The sequence below is a fragment of the Dermacentor albipictus genome, unplaced genomic scaffold (assembly GCF_038994185.2).
Source record: "Dermacentor albipictus isolate Rhodes 1998 colony unplaced genomic scaffold, USDA_Dalb.pri_finalv2 scaffold_88, whole genome shotgun sequence".
NCBI lineage: Eukaryota > Metazoa > Arthropoda > Arachnida > Ixodida > Ixodidae > Dermacentor > Dermacentor albipictus.
This window is the reverse complement of record NW_027225642.1, coordinates 273,028-291,584: the sequence shown is the minus strand read 5'-3', so window position 1 is coordinate 291,584 and position 18,557 is coordinate 273,028. Positions and strand designations below refer to the sequence as shown.

Genomic DNA, 18,557 nt, shown 5'->3' with positions numbered 1-18,557 from the left:
TGTATCCCACCAACACGCCCAAACTTCTTCCCTGCTAAAGTGCATTTCTAGTGCCTTGGGCCTTCCCTATGCTATTCCTCCTGATCTTTTTTAGCGCTCGTCCCGTGTTCCTGCTTGTCCGTGTGTCATTCTTGCGCTATGTATCCCAGTTTGTATGTATCCCACCAACACGCCCAAACTTCTTCCCTGCTAAAGTGCATTTCTAGTGCCTTGGGCCTTCCCTATGCTATTCCTCCTGATCTTTTTTAGCGCTCGTCCCGTGTTCCTGCTTGTCCCTGTGTCATTCTTGCGCTATGTATCCCAGTTTGTATGTATCCCACCAACACGCCCAAACTTCTTCCCTGCTAAAGTGCATTTCTAGTACCTTGGGCCTTCCCTATGCTATTCCTCCTGATCTTTGTTAGCGCTCGTCCCGTGTTCCTGCTTGTCCGTGTGTCATTCTTGCGCTATGTATCCCAGTTTGTATGTATCCCACCAACACGCCCAAACTTCTTCCCTGCTAAAGTGCATTTCTAGTACCTTGGGCCTTCCCTATGCTATTCCTCCTGATCTTTGTTAGCGCTCGTCCCGTGTTCCTGCTTGTCCGTGTGTCATTCTTGCGCTATGTATCCCAGTTTGTATGTATCCCACGAACACGCCCAAACTTCTTCCCTGCTAAAGTGCATTTCTAGTACCTTGGGCCTTCCCTATGCTATTCCTCCTGATCTTTGTTAGCGCTCGTCCCGTGTTCCTGCTTGTCCGTGTGTCATTCTTGCGCTATGTATCCCAGTTTGTATGTATCCCACCAACACGCCCAAACTTCTTCCCTGCTAAAGTGCATTTCTAGTACCTTGGGCCTTCCCTATGCTATTCCTCCTGATCTTTGTTAGCGCTCGTCCCGTGTTCCTGCTTGTCCGTGTGTCATTCTTGCGCTATGTATCCCAGTTTGTATGTATCCCACGAACACGCCCAAACTTCTTCCCTGCTAAAGTGCATTTCTAGTACCTTGGGCCTTCCCTATGCTATTCCTCCTGATCTTTGTTAGCGCTCGTCCCGTGTTCCTGCTTGTCCGTGTGTCATTCTTGCGCTATGTATCCCAGTTTGTATGTATCCCACCAACACGCCCAAACTTCTTCCCTGCTAAAGTGCATTTCTAGTGCCTTGGGCCTTCCCTATGCTATTCCTCCTGATCTTTTTTAGCGCTCGTCCCGTGTTCCTGCTTGTCCCTGTGTCATTCTTGCGCTATGTATCCCAGTTTGTATGTATCCAACCAACACGCCCAAACTTCTTCTCTGCTAAAGTGCAATCACCCCCAACAAAATTGCAAAGGTTGATGAGCTGATGACACAAGAACGGAGGATAAGAATAGATGAACTGGCAGAGCGTGTGAACATCAGTCACGGTTCGGTTCACCCCATAATTCATGAGCATCTCGGTTATCGGCTCTTGCGTGCGCAATGGATGCCCAAGATTTTGAACCACCGCTAGAAGAAGGTTCTGCGCTGCCTTGACTCATCTGATCTGGTATCACAATGAGAGTGACGACTTTTTGTCGGCAATTGTCATCGGGAACGACTAACGTGCCACTACTACGAGCCTGATACACGACGGCAAAGCTTCCCATGGAAACATTCGAATTCACCACCCCCAATTAAAGCAAAGACCGTTATTTCCGCCGGAAAAAGTGCTGTTGACTTCTTTTTTTCCATCGTCAGGTGCCATATTTCTGATGAAATTTGCTAAAGCCGGAGAGACTATCAATCGCTTCCGATAATGTGAAACGCCGGATCGGCTGCGTGTCGCAATCAAGGACAAACGACGTGGAAAATTGATTATGGTGTTGAGCTGCTGAGCACGGAGGTCGCGGAATCGAATCCCGGCCACGGCGGCCGCATTTCGATGTGAGCGACATGGGAAAACACCCGTATACTTAGATTTAGGTGCACGTTAAAGAACCCCAGGTGGCCGAAATTTCCGGAGTCCTCCACTACAGCGTGCCTCGTAATCAGAACGTTGTTTTGGCTCGTAAAACCCCATAATTTAATTTTTAATTCTTCCACGACAATGCCCGTCCCCACGTGGCTGGTGTGGTTATTGCAAAACTGGTAAAGTTCAAGTGGGAAACTCTGCAACATCCGCCATACAGCTGAGACCTGACGCCTTGCGACTTTCACATTTTGGGACAAATGAAAAAAAAACAGCTCAATAGAAACAGATTCGTGTCGGACGATGACGTGAAAGAGTCAGTTGCAGATTTCTTAAAGCAGCAACCTAAGCAGTTTTATGAGACGGGATGCACCAGACTCGCTAGTCAATGGGACAAATGTCTAAATGCTTATGGAGACTACTGTAAAATAAAGTACCCCGTTTGTCATATATTCGCATTGGCTCACTTTCATTCGACTTACCCTGGTATATCTTGCAGAACGGCTGTATATGCGTGCTCTCTGTTGAGACAATATTATTATTGCAATTACTCCCTATACACGACCGGTGACAGCTGCTCCTTACTAATAAGGAGCTCTCCTTAATAATACCTGCTCCTTAATAATACATCGGAATAAATGACAGCGTCATTGAGATTTTTCGCTGACCGTTGCATATGTACAAAAATGTAAACAAGGTTCTGGAATCACAAAGTTTCATTATCATATTTGACCTGAGCTTGTTAATTTCGCGGCGTTTAATTTTTTTTATATCAGTGGCATGCACTAGTTTGCTGGTTTTGAACTGATATAGTTCTGAAGATCGTGTTATATTTTCTTTACTTATGAAATAGACAAAGACATGGAAGCATTGATATTTATTTTTTTTATTTTTTTATTTATTTCATACTGCAGACCTAAAACAGGTCCAAGCAGGGTGGTTAAACATAACAATATTAAAATGCATTATTCAATCAAGTGATGTGGTAAGATACAACAGTAATGCAATGAGTCAATCAATTGAAACAGGCAACAACGCGTTATTCCAGTCTGTTATAGTTCGGGGAAAAAAAGAATACTTGAATACATCCATCCGTGCAAAATAAGGTGTTAGTGAATTGGGATGATGGTGTCGAGTAAGCCTAGACGTTGTACTGAACAGATACGATGCAGGATTAATTGATAAGTCTCCATTAATAAGCATGGTAAGAAATCTAATTCTTAAGTGTTGCCTTCTCTGCTGAAGGACTTCAGTGCCATTATCACGCATTATTCGTTAGGGGGAATCATAGCGAGAGAATTTAGAATATATGAATCGAACGGCTTTTTTCTGTACCCTTTCGATCCGTTTTCTGTACCCTTTCAATCCGTTATATTGGGCACAATGTTTGGCACATTCGAGTATAGGTTATTTTTTAAATACACATATATAACTTGTTTTGACAGTGCGTAGCGTTCAAGAATTCGTTTGCAGTATCTTTGGCAATGGCAATACAGTTATTAATATTGTATTTGATCCCTCGGCAATTTGTTGAAGAGGAAGCTTTAGCTCGGACCCAACTACGACGCGGCCTATTCAAATACATGTAAAACGTAGAAATGCTTTTCTGCGATAACCCCTGGATCGCTTTTAATGAAATTGCAGTTGAGAGAGAAAGTTAAATTCTATAGTCTCTGTTGGAAACATAATTTCGATTTAGGGCCTGAATTTTTTTTTAATATAATGAAAAATTCGAAGTGCGAAAAAAACAGAAGCACGACGTTTACAAACTTATCGCTCTGCATCAAGAACAGATATCGCGGTTCATCAAACGGCATCTATTATAAGAATCGAAGTGGACAAATTTGGTATGTCAATTAGTACGTTACGTGAATTGGTTACGTGGTGTGCAAGGGTTCTGCAAAAGCGGTATGTCGATAATACTAAATTTTTTTAGATTCATTAGTAACATATCAGTTTTGTCCGCTCTAGATGTACTATTACATGCGATTCACAGAATTGTGATATTATTTTTCATTGTGGAGTTACAGTGGTTTGAACTTGATAGTTTCGTTTTCTGGAAATTTGCGATTGCTGCCAATTTTTAATAAAAATTAACAACTAAATGATAAATTCGAAACCAGAAGTCAGTAGAGCCTAAGTTTTAGAGCGCAGCTCTTTGGCGTCCGTTCCTGGGTTTCGCGTCGTCGTCGGCGTCGTCGTCGTCGGCGTCGGCCTCGTAACCAGCTCGCCTCCGCCGCCGCGCATGCGCGCTGTCGGCTCTCCGGGCGAGGGAGGATGATGGAAGGGAGGAGGAGAGACTGTGGAGGAGGGCTGGCTACACAAATGGCTCTTTGGCGTCCGTTCCTGGGTTTCGCGTTGTCGTCGGCCTCATAACCAGCTCCGCCCCCCTTTCATCCCCCCAGCGCTAGCAGCGACCGACTGATACCGCTTTCGTGAGTCCGCTACCGCACTCACGAAAGACGTCGTGCACTTCCTGCAACTCGCATTAACCGTCCATCGATCCACACCGATGTTAGTAGTGGGGGACTTTAATGTTGACATAAAGACAAACAGCAATTTCCTAACACTTATGCGGGAGAACATCCCGTTCCTCTCGCTCGTAACGCGTCCCACGGCTGTGACAACCTCGCGAGGCACTTGTATAGATCTCGTCTTTGAGAATCAAGCATTGGTGTACCAAGTCGAACATATATCAGTCTATTTCTCCGACCACAAAGCTTCCTTCATGACTGTCAAGAACTGTTAATGGAGTCTTTGTTAAAGGAATACGTGTGAAAAATAAAAAAAAAATTCTGTGATAGCGCATACATGTGTTGCTCGATTTCTTTGCCTCAATCTATCGAAAAGGTGAAACAGCTTATTTGCTGCGCTCAAATTTCGCATTAGGAAGTAACGTAATCGTCGGTAATTTTTTTCTTTTAAAAGCAACAAACCTCGTCAAACTTGGTGCAGTGGTTGCCGAGAAAAACGAATTCACCTTCTACATGTATTTACGTAGATAGGAACACCCGAGCTAAAGCTTCCTCTCAAGGAAGAGGCCAAGCTGCACGTGAGCCCCCCTCCCGAACGAAATTTCTGGCTACGCCACTGGGCCGAGGATACCCCAAACAATGTCTGATAGTTGCTAAAAGTTACGTGCTAAGCTAGCCTCACTCGACAGAGTTCGGCAATTAAAGGTTGACAGGTTCAGTTTCCATTGGCGGCCTGTCCGAACCCAGAGATCCTTAGCACCCTCGGCTGAGTTACAGGTCTGGTCAAGTGCTCTGCAGCTGTTGGGGACTGAGGCCCGTGGGTGAATTGTAGGGACCATTTGGGAGGTGGTGGCCGAATACTGCACCAGAGAGGCCAATTCCTCTTCTGGTGAGGGAGTGTCTTTGTAGAAGCTTAGTGAGGCTTCCTAATTTGGTTGTACCTGGATTAGTACAGCCCCACTCGCTGCCGGCATCTTTTGCCGGTGTCAGGCGCCACTTCAAGCCTGCAGATGTTGTGCACTGAAGGAGGTGAATTTCAAGCTGACTATCGTAAAATAAAGCCCTTATACGGGGATTTGAACTTCCGACTATGGCAACCGAGCATTCGAATTAGCTAAGGCAGATAATCCCGTAGGCGGCTAAGCTATATTATCGCCGATAAGTACAGCGCAGAGGGCCCTACGTGCCTAAAAATTTCCTTGATTTGTCCGCGATAGATGCCTTTAGCCGTTCGCGATGGGTTACACCGTACAGAATGATTTCCAAACGGTTCTGGCCTCGTAACTCCGGAATCGCACGTGCGCAGTTGGCTGTGAACTTGGCTAGGTATAAGGCGTCTCCGCCGACGTTGACAGCGCTTCGAACATGGAGGAGTAAGATAATGGTGGAAAACTGGTCGCATCTCTCACTGGAAAGGCGACAGGACATGGAGCACCTCGATCTTGCGCTCCATTGAAGGCCGAGCCAACGAGAACGGATAATTTCATTAAAACTTCTTTCTGGGCGAGTTGGTGCATACTTGACATAAAAATTGTAACAGCGCAAACACATGCAACCACAAAGTACCAAGGACGAAACACAAGCGCTGACTGTCAACTTGTGTCATCGCTTGTGTCTCGTCCTTGGTACTTTGTGGTTGCATGTGTTTGCGCTGTTACAATTTTTATGTCGAGAATGAATAAGCTGCTCAGTCGTATGCACACACGTATATATACATCTGTGTACACGAAAACTTTCGCTCACGGGTGAATCGGAAGAGTGCGAACACAGATTTTTCTACGGCACGTAGCTCATAACGCGCTGCTCTCATTTAAATATTTATTTATTTATTTCGAGTACCCTCATGGCCCTGCGGGCATTATTGAGGGGAGTGGAACAAGACATACAATAATACAGATAACAAGAAATGTAAATACATTCATGGGTCACAGCATTACATATCATTGCATTATAGCATAGCATTGCATACATAACATTACATAGCTCACTGCACTGAGTTTTACAGATTTTACAGATTTCAGCAATTGTGCACATTCATGGAACGCTAAAAAAACGAGAAAAGAAAACAACTAACAACGCAAACTAGAAAATCAGCAACACAGAGTTCGTGAGGGACCACGAAACGAAAGGCACGCATGTTATGAAGAAGAAATGCAGACACTTAACTTATTCTTAAAATGCTCGAGATCGTCGGTGAGTGCCACATCTGCTGGCAAGTGATTCCACTCGGATGACGTAGTTGGAATTAAAGAAGTTAGGCGAGCGGTAGTGTGACAAAGTGGAACGCGCACTTTGCGTGGATGGTCAATGCGCGATGAAACATAGGCGGGTGAAAGGAGCAAAGCATTTTTCAAAACAGGATTCAGATTGTAGATCTTAAAAAAAAAGAAAGAGTCGTAAAATTTTCCTGCGCAATGAAAGTAATGGTAGTGACAAAGTGTTTTTCATTAGTGTGACACTTGATCTGCGGTCATAGTTGTGGAGGATAAAACGAGTGGCACGGTTCTGAACAGCTTCCAACACAGATATAAGTGACTTAGCTTGAGGGTCCCATATCGACGCGGCGTATTCAAGTTTCGAACGAACCAGTGTTTTATAAAGTAGGAGTTTGACGGAAATGGGCGCATTAGAAAAGTTTCGTTTTATGTAACCGAGCATGCGGTTCGCGTTTCCAGTAATGTAGGTAATATGCTGATTCCAGGATAAATTTGATGTCAGATGTACACCAGGGTATTTACACGAGGTAAACGGGGCTAACGAAGCATTGTTGATGCTGTAAGAGGCTGGTGGCGAGACGCCTTGGCATGAAAAGCGCATGGATTTGCATTTTGATGTGTTTAAAACCATTTTCCGTTTAGCACACCAGTCAGTAACGCAGTTAAGATCTGCTTGCAATAAGTGGACATCATTAGTGTTTTTAATTTCACGGTATAGTATACAATCATCTGCAAAGAGTTTGATGGAAGATTTTATATTGTTAGGCAGATCATTAATGTACACAAGGAATAACAAGGGTCCGAGTACAGATCCTTGTGGTACCCCAGACCTAACTAGCATTGAAGATGATTGAAGATCATTAACGTGGACAAACTGCGAGCGGTTAGATAAAAAACAACGAATCCATGCTAGAACATTCGGGACGATGTGAAGATGAGCAAGCTTATACAACAGCAGATTATGGGATACTTTATCGAAAGCCCTGCAAAAATCTAAGAAGATGACGTCGACCTCTGAACCTTCATCAAGAATGCAATAAATCTCGTTGCTGAAAGATAATAACTGTGTTTCACAGGAAAACTGCCTCCTGAAACCATGTTGTGTAGGCGTAAAAAACGAAAATGATTCAAGAAAACCAGATAATTGAGATAAGATTATATGCTCCATGATTTTACATGAAATGGAAGTTAATGATATGGGACGATAATTGAGGGGTTAATGCCTGTCGCCAGATTTAAGGAGTGGAACCAGTTTAGACACTTTCCATTCGTGCGGTATATCTCCTGTTTCAAGCGATTGCTTACATATCTTTAGCAAAAAAATTGCGGAGTACACTTTAGTATTTTTCAGGACTTTGGTGTTAATGTTATCAGGCCCGCAAGAAGAGGAGATTTTCAAATTGTTAATTATGTTGACAATTCCGTCATAGCTAAACCTGACAGGGTCCATTGGAAAGCATACGTTACATGCATAGTCTCTAACATTAGTAATGTCAGTTACGGTACTTGAAAAAGCGGCACTAAAGGTCTCGTTAAGGATCTCGGCGACATCAGTGCTTGAAATAGGGTTTGACTGAGGGTCAACGAGAGATATAAGTGACTGCTCTCGTTTACAGACACTACTCCAAAATTTTTTTGGATTGCTTGTTAAAAACATTGGCAACGTCACATTGAAGTAGTAGTGCTTCGATTCCTTCAAAGACTTCTTGTAGCTGGTAACAGTTTTTTTCAGCGCTGACCAGTGCTCACGCTTTCTAGAAGACTTAGCTTTGCGGAAAAGCCTCCTTTTTTGTTTGTCAGACGTTTTAATGAGCGGTTGTACCATGGATAGTGGCAGTTAGTTAAAAGCTTTTTTCGAGGAATATACAAGTCGACCCATTCACAAAGCTTGTTTCTGAAAAGTTGCCAATTGGTACTTACGGATCTTTCGTTGAAGTTAGCCAGAAATTCGTCAAGGAAGTTTTCAAGTGTTTTATTAATTGCAGTGTAATTTCCTTTAGCATAATCATATATTACTTTTATATTGTTATGCCACGTTCGAGCAGGGAAGTTCAACATGACATGTAGTAAAGAATGATCGCTTATACCTGATAAATAGGAAATATTGGAAACAGCATCAGGGGCCGTTGTTAGCAACAAGTCTAATACATTGGATGGATGGATGGATGAAAAATTTTATTAGGGTCCTTTAGGGCGCGCCCTAGCGCGCAGCGGGCCGCTCCCACGTCGGGACAGAAAGGCCGAGCCTCTCCGCTGCGTCGCGGGCCCGTTGGACAGCCCATAGCTGTTCTTCGAGGTTGGGGCTGTGTAGGACAGCATCCCAGCGTAAAGAAGTGCTACTTTCATCACTGCGTAACGCGGGGCATCGCCAGAGCATGTGAGGTAAGTTCGCCAAGTCATTGCATAGTGCACATGCATTTGTCGTCTGAATTTCGGGGTACATCTTGTGAAGAAGTAGGGGGTTTGGGTATGCCCCCGTCTGTAGAAGCCTTAGTGTCAAAGCCTGAGGTCTATTGAGTTTGCAATGTGGGAGGGGGTAGATCCTCCGAGCCAAGTAAAAGTGCTTGGTAATTTCGGTGTACGAGGAAGGAGAGTCCCGATTGTCAGTACCCCCGGCGTCACGCTACCCGGTAGCTACGCGGTTTATGATCCCTCGCGCAGCTCCGTGTGCCGACTCGTTGAGGTTGGGTGGGGCACCCTCGATCTGTCCCATGTGAGCTGGAAACCAGAACAATGTGTGTGGCTTGATTTCTTTGCTTCCTAATATTCGTAGGGCCAGCTCGGATATGGTTCCTTTGGCAAATGCCCTAACAGCTGATATTGAGTCACTGTAGATTGATGTCCTCTTGTTGTCCAATAAGGCCATCGCTATTGCAGCCTGCTCTGCGATTTCAGAGGACGTCGTCCGAATCGAGATTGCGTTCGTTATTTGGCTTTCATGATTTACGCTAACTACAGCGAAGGCCTGTCCGTCGGCGTAGCGCGCTGCGTCTACGAAACTGTTCTGCGAAGCCCGTTCACGAGCCTTTTCCAGGAGAGCCTTCGCGCGCGCCCGACGTCTTCCCACGTTGTGTTCTGGATGGACGTTTCGTGGGATAGGCGCGACAGGATGCGGTCCCGCTGCTCTCGAGGGATGCTGCAGAACTTTGTTTTGGTTACTCTGGAAGGAACGCCCAGCTCCTGTAAGATGTGCCTTCCAGCTTGTGTGGTAGATAGCCTGATGAACTGGGCCCTCTCCTGTGCTTCCGCTATTTCCTCTTGCGTGTTATGCATGCCAAGTTGAAGTAAGCGTTCCGTGGGAGTGTATACGGGGAGGCCGAGAGCTCTCTTGATTGCCTTCCTGATTAATGCATTGAGCTTATCCCTTTCCGATCTTTGCCAGTTGTGCATGGCCGCGACGTAAGTGAAATGACACATTACGAAAGCATGTACCAATCTCACGAGGTTATCTTCTCCGAGGCCTTGCTGCCGGTTGGCCACTCTTCTGATTAGTCTGATGGCATTGTCCGTCTTCTTAGTGAGTCGCAGCACTGTCTGGTTGTTTGAACCACTCGACTCTACCATCATGCCGAGAATCCGGATAGCATCCACCCTCGGAATATAGCCTCCGTCTTTTCTGCGCAGTTTTATGTCGCATTCGGCGAGTGGCTTCCATCCCTTTGGTTTCGGGCCTCTGCGCTTGGGTCGATAAAGTAGCAGTTCCGACTTGTGCGGTGAGCACCGAAGGCCCGTGGACTCAAGGTATCTCTCGGTAGCATCAACCGCCTCTTGCAGGGCCGTCTCTACCTGTCCGTCACTACATTCCGTACACCAGATGGTAACGTCGTCTGCGTATATGGTATGACTGATACCGTCAATAGCAGAGAGTGTCCGGGTTAGACCGATCATGACTAGGTTAAAGAGGGTTGGAGATATGACTGACCCTTGTGGCGTCCCTTTAGACCCCAGCTTAATCATGTCTGAAGTCAGGTCCCCGATCTTAAGGGTGGCTTCTCTGTCTAACAGGAAAGATATCGTGTAGGAATGAAAGTGCTTCCCCAGGTTTAGGCTCGAGATTGTATTTAAAACGCACGAGTGAAGAATGTTATCAAATGCCTTTTCGAGATCTAGACCTAGTATGGCTCTCGTGTCCCGCGTATTACAGTCAATAATGTGATGCTTGATGAGCTTCATCGCGTCCTGCGTCGAGAGTCCGACCCTGAAGCCGATCATGTTGTGTGGGTAAATGTCATGGTCCTCCAGGTAGCGTGAAAGCCTGTTTAGGATTGCGTGCTCAGCAACTTTCCCCACGCACGATGTGAGCGAAATTGGGCGGAGGTTATCGAGGCTGGGCGGCTTGCCTGGCTTGGGGATGAGAATGGTGTTGGCAGATTTCCACATTTCCGGGACTTTACCACTGCTCCACGCTTGGTTAATGATGTCCGTTAGGTATTCGATGGACTTCTCGTCCAGATTCCGTAGAGCTTTGTTTGTGATCTTGTCCGGACCTGGAGCCGATCTGCCGTTGAGGGCGTGGAGCGCCTGCCTGATCTCCTCAATCCCGAATTCTGCGTCTAGCTCAGGGTTCTCGGAGCCTTCGTAGTCAGGGGAAGGTGGTGTAGGGCACGATGCGACTGATAGGTACTTCTGTACGAGTTTCGATAAAATTTCCTTGCTCGAATATTCTCGCTTGGCTGTGTGTAGGGTGCGCGCCAGTGTGTTGCGTTGGTTGGTTCTAGTGTTCGTCTCGTCGAGGAGATGCTTTAGGAGGTTCCAGGTGCCACCGTTGCGCATCTGCCCGTCGATCGAGTTGCACACCTCATCCCATTGCTGTTTACAGAGGGCCCTGCAGTGTTCCTCTATAGTTCTGTTGATTTCCGATATCCTTTTTCTGAGCCTGCGGTTGAGCCGTTGTCCTTTCCACCTGGCGAGGAGGGATTGCTTGGCCTCCAGTAGGTGAGCGAGACGGCTGTCCATCTTTTCCACCGGGAGGTCGGTACAAACCTCTTTGGTGGTAGCTTTGTATCGTGTCTAACCTGTGCAACCCATTGTTCGAGGCTAGGCTTGTCTTCACTCTCCATTCGTTCTTCCCTTATTTTGCGAAATTTGTCCCAGTCTGTGTACTGGAACATGCGCTGTCTCTTCTGGTCGACTTGGAGGTGCGTGGCCAAGATATAATGGTCGCTACCAAAGTCTACCCCGAGGTTTGTGCACTTGACCGCTGCAATGCTCCTGACAAAGGTGAGATCCGGTGTCGTGTCACGGCTCGACGATGTTCCGCATCTGCCTATATTGTGAATCTTACGTGCCTAAAAAATTTCTTGATTTGTCCGCGATAGACGCTTTCCATGTGGCGATATTACGTTATAGCTTGTTTTCCTGTTTTCCCATGTTTTTATTTTATTCTCATTGCGCGACTATCAATTCATTGTTTTATTTTGTAATTCCACTGTCTTTAACTTCCTTCGTGTTTTAGTCACAATTGCACCTTGGGATTTATTTTTACTTCAAGCGCACTTCACACATGTTCCTTTATTATTTCCTTATATTACAAACCCTCAGTACCTTCGATTTCCCCACACCGCTAAGTTACCTGTGAGAAACTGCAATGTTCAAACAAATAAATACGCTTTAGAATATTGCATCATCACTGCATGACTAGTAGCACAGCAGGTCACTTGCTATGAGTTCTGGAAGCAACGCCGGCTATTCTTTAGGCTCTTCAACAGATGCATTAATTGAAAATAGTAGGACAAACGCTTTTTATTACACCTCTAAAGTAACACTGCAATGAGTAGATGAAATCATGCATTAGCACTTGACAGCTAGGAGTACAAATTAATGCCAAAGGACACTTTTTGACACATTCAAGGCCGTGGTTAAGGCACTCGACAAGGCATCCCGCATGGGCAAAAACCAAAAGACAGCCAACGAACAACGACATCCTTCTGTACTCCATGCTGGTACGTTGGACAAGAGAGAATGGCACTTGCCAGAGTCGCACTCGACTGCGCAGGTAACCGCCGCAACATTTCTCTTGTAACAAGCCGAGAGCACTAACAACAGCCACGAAAAACACGGTTTCATTTCCAATCTTCTCGACTATATCGGGCACACATACACCATTATCTCTTTGCTGTGACATCTGAGAGCACCCACCTGAGGGCTACAACCGAACACTGTCTGTAGACAAAAAAAATGCAATTAATTCGCGCAGAGCAAGCACTTAGCGGTACACTTAGCGGTACACAGTATGATAACGTAACCAGTCGGGACGGAGTCGGATAAAGGAGTCCCCAATGCTGTCTAGCATACTCGATGGCAGAGAATGTGTCTAGCGGCGAACTGTGCTCGTTCTGGACATCGCTTGGAGCTTACGGGTGGCTTCTGGCTGTATTTTGGCAACATGCCAGGCAGACGATATCGCAGCCTTGAGTGCAACTCTTCTAGGGCACCCTCTTCCCTCTACGAGTGACCAAGGGCAGCAATGAGCTGTGCGTGCGTGCCAGGTGGCAGCGGAGGCTCTCCTTTCTCGTAAACTGGCGTCCGCAGTGTCCACACTCGAACCCTTTCTCGCCCGAATGACACCTCACGTGACGGCGAAGGTTGGACAGGTAAAAGAAAGTTTGCGGGCACAGATGGCACTCGTACGGCTTGCCACCGCCATGGCGTTTCAGGTGGTCGCGCAGGCTGCCCCTCTGGGCGAAGTCACGTGGACATAGGTGGCACTTGAAGCGACGTTGGGGTTGCTCCTCCGGGACATCTTCCCCTTCTGCTTTGACCTGCAACACCGAGTATAGGCTCTTGACGCTGTTTTTTTTTTCGACAGTTTAATCAACACCCCTCGCAAAACTTAAGAAATATTCTACGTAACAACGACTGGGTCGGCGGTGAGGCGATGGCTCCACCGTGTCCACCGCCTCTGGGGTGACCAATGTCATTATTCTAACAGCTAATAAGTACACTAACCTACTAGCGTTTCCATCGACAAACCATGGTGGGATATAACTGAAATACGTCTCTTGTTTCACGTTGTAGCTTAGGCGCCAAGCGCGATGCAATATGTCGTAAATTATTATTGGCGCCCCCTTGTGTACAAATGTAAATGCACAATGACGGATGCAACCTGTAGACGCTCAATGAGAGTGTACGCAGACAGCCAAGTGACGGCACATGACCTGCTGTAAGGCAAAAAGTATAACAGATGACCGATAACTAAGCCATTTCGTAGCACGGGAACAATGTTAGCTCGCCGTATGGCGACACGTAATGACGACGATCGTAATTACGACAAAAGCATTCACGATGAGGTTACGAGAATCGCGTCAGAGGCTCAGTGAAACTGACCGTAACGACAGCATTGAACAAGGCACGATGGTTGGCAGGAATCCTGGAAGCGGCTTGGGTATTCCTTTCTACCAACGCCTTATGCTAAGGACAGAGGATTACGGTAAACACAAAGTGGACCCCTCGCCGTGGCGTATTAGCTAGGGTGTCGCACTGATGAGCACGAAGGCGCGAATTCACTTCCCGGCCACAGTAACCCTATTTCATTGGTGGCGAAATGCTTTCTGAAAAGAAAAAAAATTCTGAAACGCTCGAGCACTTAAATTTAGGCACACATTACAGAAACCAGCTAGACGAAATTACTCCTTAACCCTCCACTGCAGCGTCCGTGGTAACCCACTGTGCAGTACGCTAAACCTCATAAGCTAATCCAAGACAATGACGTTATCTGCTACTTGGAGTCATGATAACTGGCTGAAGTGCCCGTCATTCCCGTACCGTTTCTCCCTCTAAGGAAAAAAAACAAAAAGTGGCGATGTTGCACCTAGGGCCACTTTTCCAGTTTCTTCGTAATTACTGATGGTGTCTAAACTCGAAGCGGTTGATCCTATTTTACACGTATTCGTTTTGCTGTCTACTCTTTCTAGGCCCCGTTTGAACAAGCGATAGCAAATTTTAGTACTCTTACGTTACCTGTAGTGGCGTATTTGCCCGATCTTCTTTCTTCGATTTTGTCGGAAGGTGGCCGAAAAATGAATCTTGTTCATTCACAGCTCTTCCACCCTTTGTAGCAGCGATTGGACAGGCTGTGGCTGAAAATGTCGGCCCTTCACCTTGGGACAAAAGGCGTTGGGAATGATTTTCACCTGCTGTGCACTCCGCCGGTACAAGGCAGGTAGCACCCGCCTCGGAATAAGTGCACTTGCGGAGGTTATCACGCTGGCTATTCCGGATAAATGTGCTCGGATTCATTGCTTCGGCTGCGTCGGGTGTTTTCAGCCAATGACTTTTCGAGTGCACCAGGCTTTCAGTGGCATGAATCCAGCAGTGTCCATTCAGCGAGTTCTGGTGCGGAAAGGTTCGTGAGCAGAGGGTGCAGGGAAAGGGCTTGACGGCGCTGTGCGTTGCCACGTGACTGCCGAATGTGGACTTGTGGTTGAACTCCTCCCCGCAGTGAGGACATAAAAACAACTTTTGGGGCTGCTTTCTTTTCCTGGACGACACTGGCTGAGGGCGTGCATTTGGCGATGTTGGGGGCTCCTCTTTTACGTGCGCCCCGCCTACACGTTCGCACAGGTTGGACGCAGTGTTTGAAGCGTAGGGGCGCACGTCGTTCTCGGACTGGCCGCCGCGTATTCCAGCGGGACGATGGATAATCTGGTCGTCGGGTGTTTTCCGGAAGCTGGAATGGCGTTCGCTCGCTGCCACACCACCGAATACTCCCTGGGGGTGATCAGAGTCACATGCTCCCAACGGTACTGCGCCACCCCCAATACAGTTGTGGTTGCTGGGCTTTTTTTCTCTATGTGCACCCTCGCTGAGCCCAGCATTAAAAAAAATGGCTGTCACACAACTCGTCTCTCGAATGTCGTCAGCCAAAATGGAAGCTAGATGTCGTGCATCATCTTCACTGGTGTGGCAGGGAAGGGTATCGCTGAAACACTTTTTCTCCAAGGCTATCTCGCGACGGTTCTGCAGTGTGCCACTTCCGCTGCTTGTGACACTGCAAGAACAAGCGTGGATGCTTTGGGTGGCTGGGCCATTAGAGCAGAGAGTAGATGGCTCTGACACCACAACAGCCTCGTCGCAACCTTGGGGCTCTTGTGGGCGCTTATCATCTGGAAGGTCGACCATTACAGGCTCGAGTGAAAGAGGTTGAACATTAGGGAATTCAGCCGTAGCACACTTCATGCATGCCACTTCATTTAAGGCACGCTGGTGCTGATGCTTTGCATCCGAGACCGAAGGCGATACATCAGCTTCATGCATGTTAACGTTATGGCGTTGAAGCCAAACCGCGCTTGAAAAGGAACATATGCATAGCGGGCAGTGAAACCACGTTTTCGTACTGTGGCATGACATGTGCTCTATAACGTCGCGCATTGAAGGAAAGCTTTCTGGGCAAAGATTACACATATGTAGCTCGCTTTCTTTGTGACTTCGAAGATGGGCCATCAGTCTACTTCGCTTCCCGAAAGCTTTCGCGCAAATCCTGCAAAAGTATTTCTTGTCCGAAAGCTGGTGGACAGTGAGTAATTTGTATTCGCCGTCTTCAGATTCAGAATTTCCCTTAGTGTTTTCTTTGTAGGCACATGTATCATCGTCACTTCGTAGCATATCACCGTAAATTGTGCCGCTCGCTAAGGGAACACATTTTTCAGAAGCTTCCTCCTTTACTAGTGGTCCTACATCCTCCTGTCTAAACTCCTGGTACATAATGTCTTCAAGTCACTGTGCTCACGAGGTCCGGCCACTGTCCCAACACCTCAGGAACCAGAGAAACCGGCGCCGTCTTAGGGTTCTCAGTAGAGTGACATCTTTTCAGATTTTGATCCTGAAACAAAAGATGTTATGACGTTTTCAACAAATGGCAGTTAGCTTACAGTCTTTATATATTACTACCTGAAAGTCACGCCAAATTGTGTTAGCTGAATGCCTAGCGTCATTTAACGCCGAACGACATCGTGCATACAATTCGCATATTTCGACATTCCCCATTGAGCGTCCAGTGGAGCTTGAATAAACACTTAAAGCGCCGCAAACCCACGAAATCAACTGTACGAACTATGCAATGCTTCATACCTACCAGGTTATGCTGCGATAACTACACCAGTACTCTTGTCATAGACCTTTTGCTCCGCATGCATCGTGGCGACCTGCTTATGAATAATTAGTGAGAACAACAATGGCTTAATGGTTTGCGTCTGTAGCATGCTGTGGTGACATTAGAATGAATTACTGGTGCAAAGAAAAAAACCTGCACTTGCCAAGAATAAAATAAAAATAAAGAACCTGACGTTTCGGGCCACTTATCCAAGAAAGTGGATGGAGAAACGACGCCGTGGTAGCTCAACTGGTCCAGCATCGCACGCGAAATGCAAAGGTTGTGGGATCGTTTCCCACCTGCGGCAGTTGTTTTTTTCAACCACTTTCATTTCCATTAATTTCTCATTTCTTTATTTCATTTATTGAACACAAATAATTCCCCCTATGTTCTCCTTGGTAATATGTTCTCCAGCAAGAATACTTTTTCTACATTTGTTGACATATATTTTAATATTGTTTTTCACTTGCTTATTTTGCAAGCACAAATGTTCAGAATTTCCCACGATTTGAGGACAAATATGACTGCACATTCAATTTTAGCACGGGGTGTCCCCAACGTTACTAGACTAGCTTCAGTTTTCAAACTCGGCGCCGTTGCGCGGTACCGCCACCCGCGCACGCCTTCGTGGCGCTGCAGTCGCGCCCAGCTTCACTTCCTCACTAGTACGCTACGCGGGCGGGCCGGACTAAGCACGCGGTGCAGCGTTGGTGTATTCTGTGTATCGATGTTGAGGGCGAATTTCAGCAAGCATGTCATCCGCGAAACTGTAGCCTTCGCCGAGTTTGTTAAGAATATCAGCAGACAAGGCCGACGTGCTGCGTACCTGGCTGCATAGTCGGCTATCGCAACCATGTCGACAGTTCTGTGCGCCACTTTTCTGTGCTCCCAGCAATGCGACGCTTCGCTCGGCGTAGCACACATCGATTCCGCGTGCCGACTGGCAACTCTATGCAAAATCCATGGCACGCGCTCGTGCCACTGCTCCCGCGTTCGTCGTCGTCGTCGTCGTCGCGCACAGCTGACCGCGTTGCCGTTCATCATTCCAGCATAGAATTTCACTTCTCTTCTGTCGTGGGGAGGCCACGTTTACGGGGGTATGAGCCATTGCTTAAGGGGGTATGAGCCACTCATTGTCTTACCTAACGGACAGATTTAATTTCGGAGAAATTTAATTTTGAAGAATCACAAGCGGCAAATGGCGGGCGAAGGCTGCTCACCACGCCCCCGAGCAAACTCGAGGCATGGAAATCAAGCGACCAAGGCGGACTGCAGGCATACCGTCAGTGACGTCGTTCTCTCCGTTGCAGCCGCTTGGGTGTGTTACTTCATAAGTGAAAAATACTTTAATGAACCCTCGGGATTAACCCAGTGATAAACACAGGGGCCGCACGTTTCAGCTTCGCTGGGTAACCATCTTCACGGAGTGGAAGACCCAACGATTTTTTTTCTTTTTTTTGTGGCTTGTGTGTTCAAGGACTGATCTCATCTTTCTTTTTGTAGCGCTTCTTTGGCGTGGTGAGAAGCTTCGGTGGGGATGATCACCACCCTAAAATCACGTACTTTGGCCATATCTTCAGGCTCCTGAGCCTAAACTGCGCGAAACGTTAAGACGACAGGAAGAAACGCAGCTTCTGCGCTTCGCTGTATACGTTTCTTCATTTCGTGCATTTTACCCTTGTTTCAACATGAACCAAATGGCCGGATAAATCTCATTGCTGTACGTGGATACCGCTTTCTCATTGTATCACTAATTCGGACAAGGCAGAACGCCAGCGAACGTGAAACATGCGCAAACTGCAAGTGCGCACGAGCTCAAGGCAGCGGCGAGGCGTCTGCAGTAGAGCTTGATGGAACGGCGCTGCCATCTGG

At 46.9% G+C, this 18,557-nt stretch overlaps 1 protein-coding gene across 1 annotated transcript in view; it reads right to left on the bottom strand.

Moving 5' to 3' along the window:
- Window positions 1-12,312: 12,312 nt before the first annotated feature.
- Window positions 12,313-18,557, bottom strand: part of LOC139053311 (zinc finger protein 26-like) — an 84,295-nt gene continuing 78,050 nt past the window's right edge. The window contains exons 2-3 of the mRNA XM_070530351.1: window positions 14,555-16,415; window positions 12,313-13,356 (exon numbers count right to left, since the gene is read on the bottom strand). Of these exons, the coding sequence (XP_070386452.1) occupies window positions 13,021-13,356; window positions 14,555-16,297 (2,079 nt within the window). The 5' untranslated portion in view covers window positions 16,298-16,415 and the 3' untranslated portion in view covers window positions 12,313-13,020. The remainder of the gene's footprint in view (window positions 13,357-14,554; window positions 16,416-18,557) is intronic.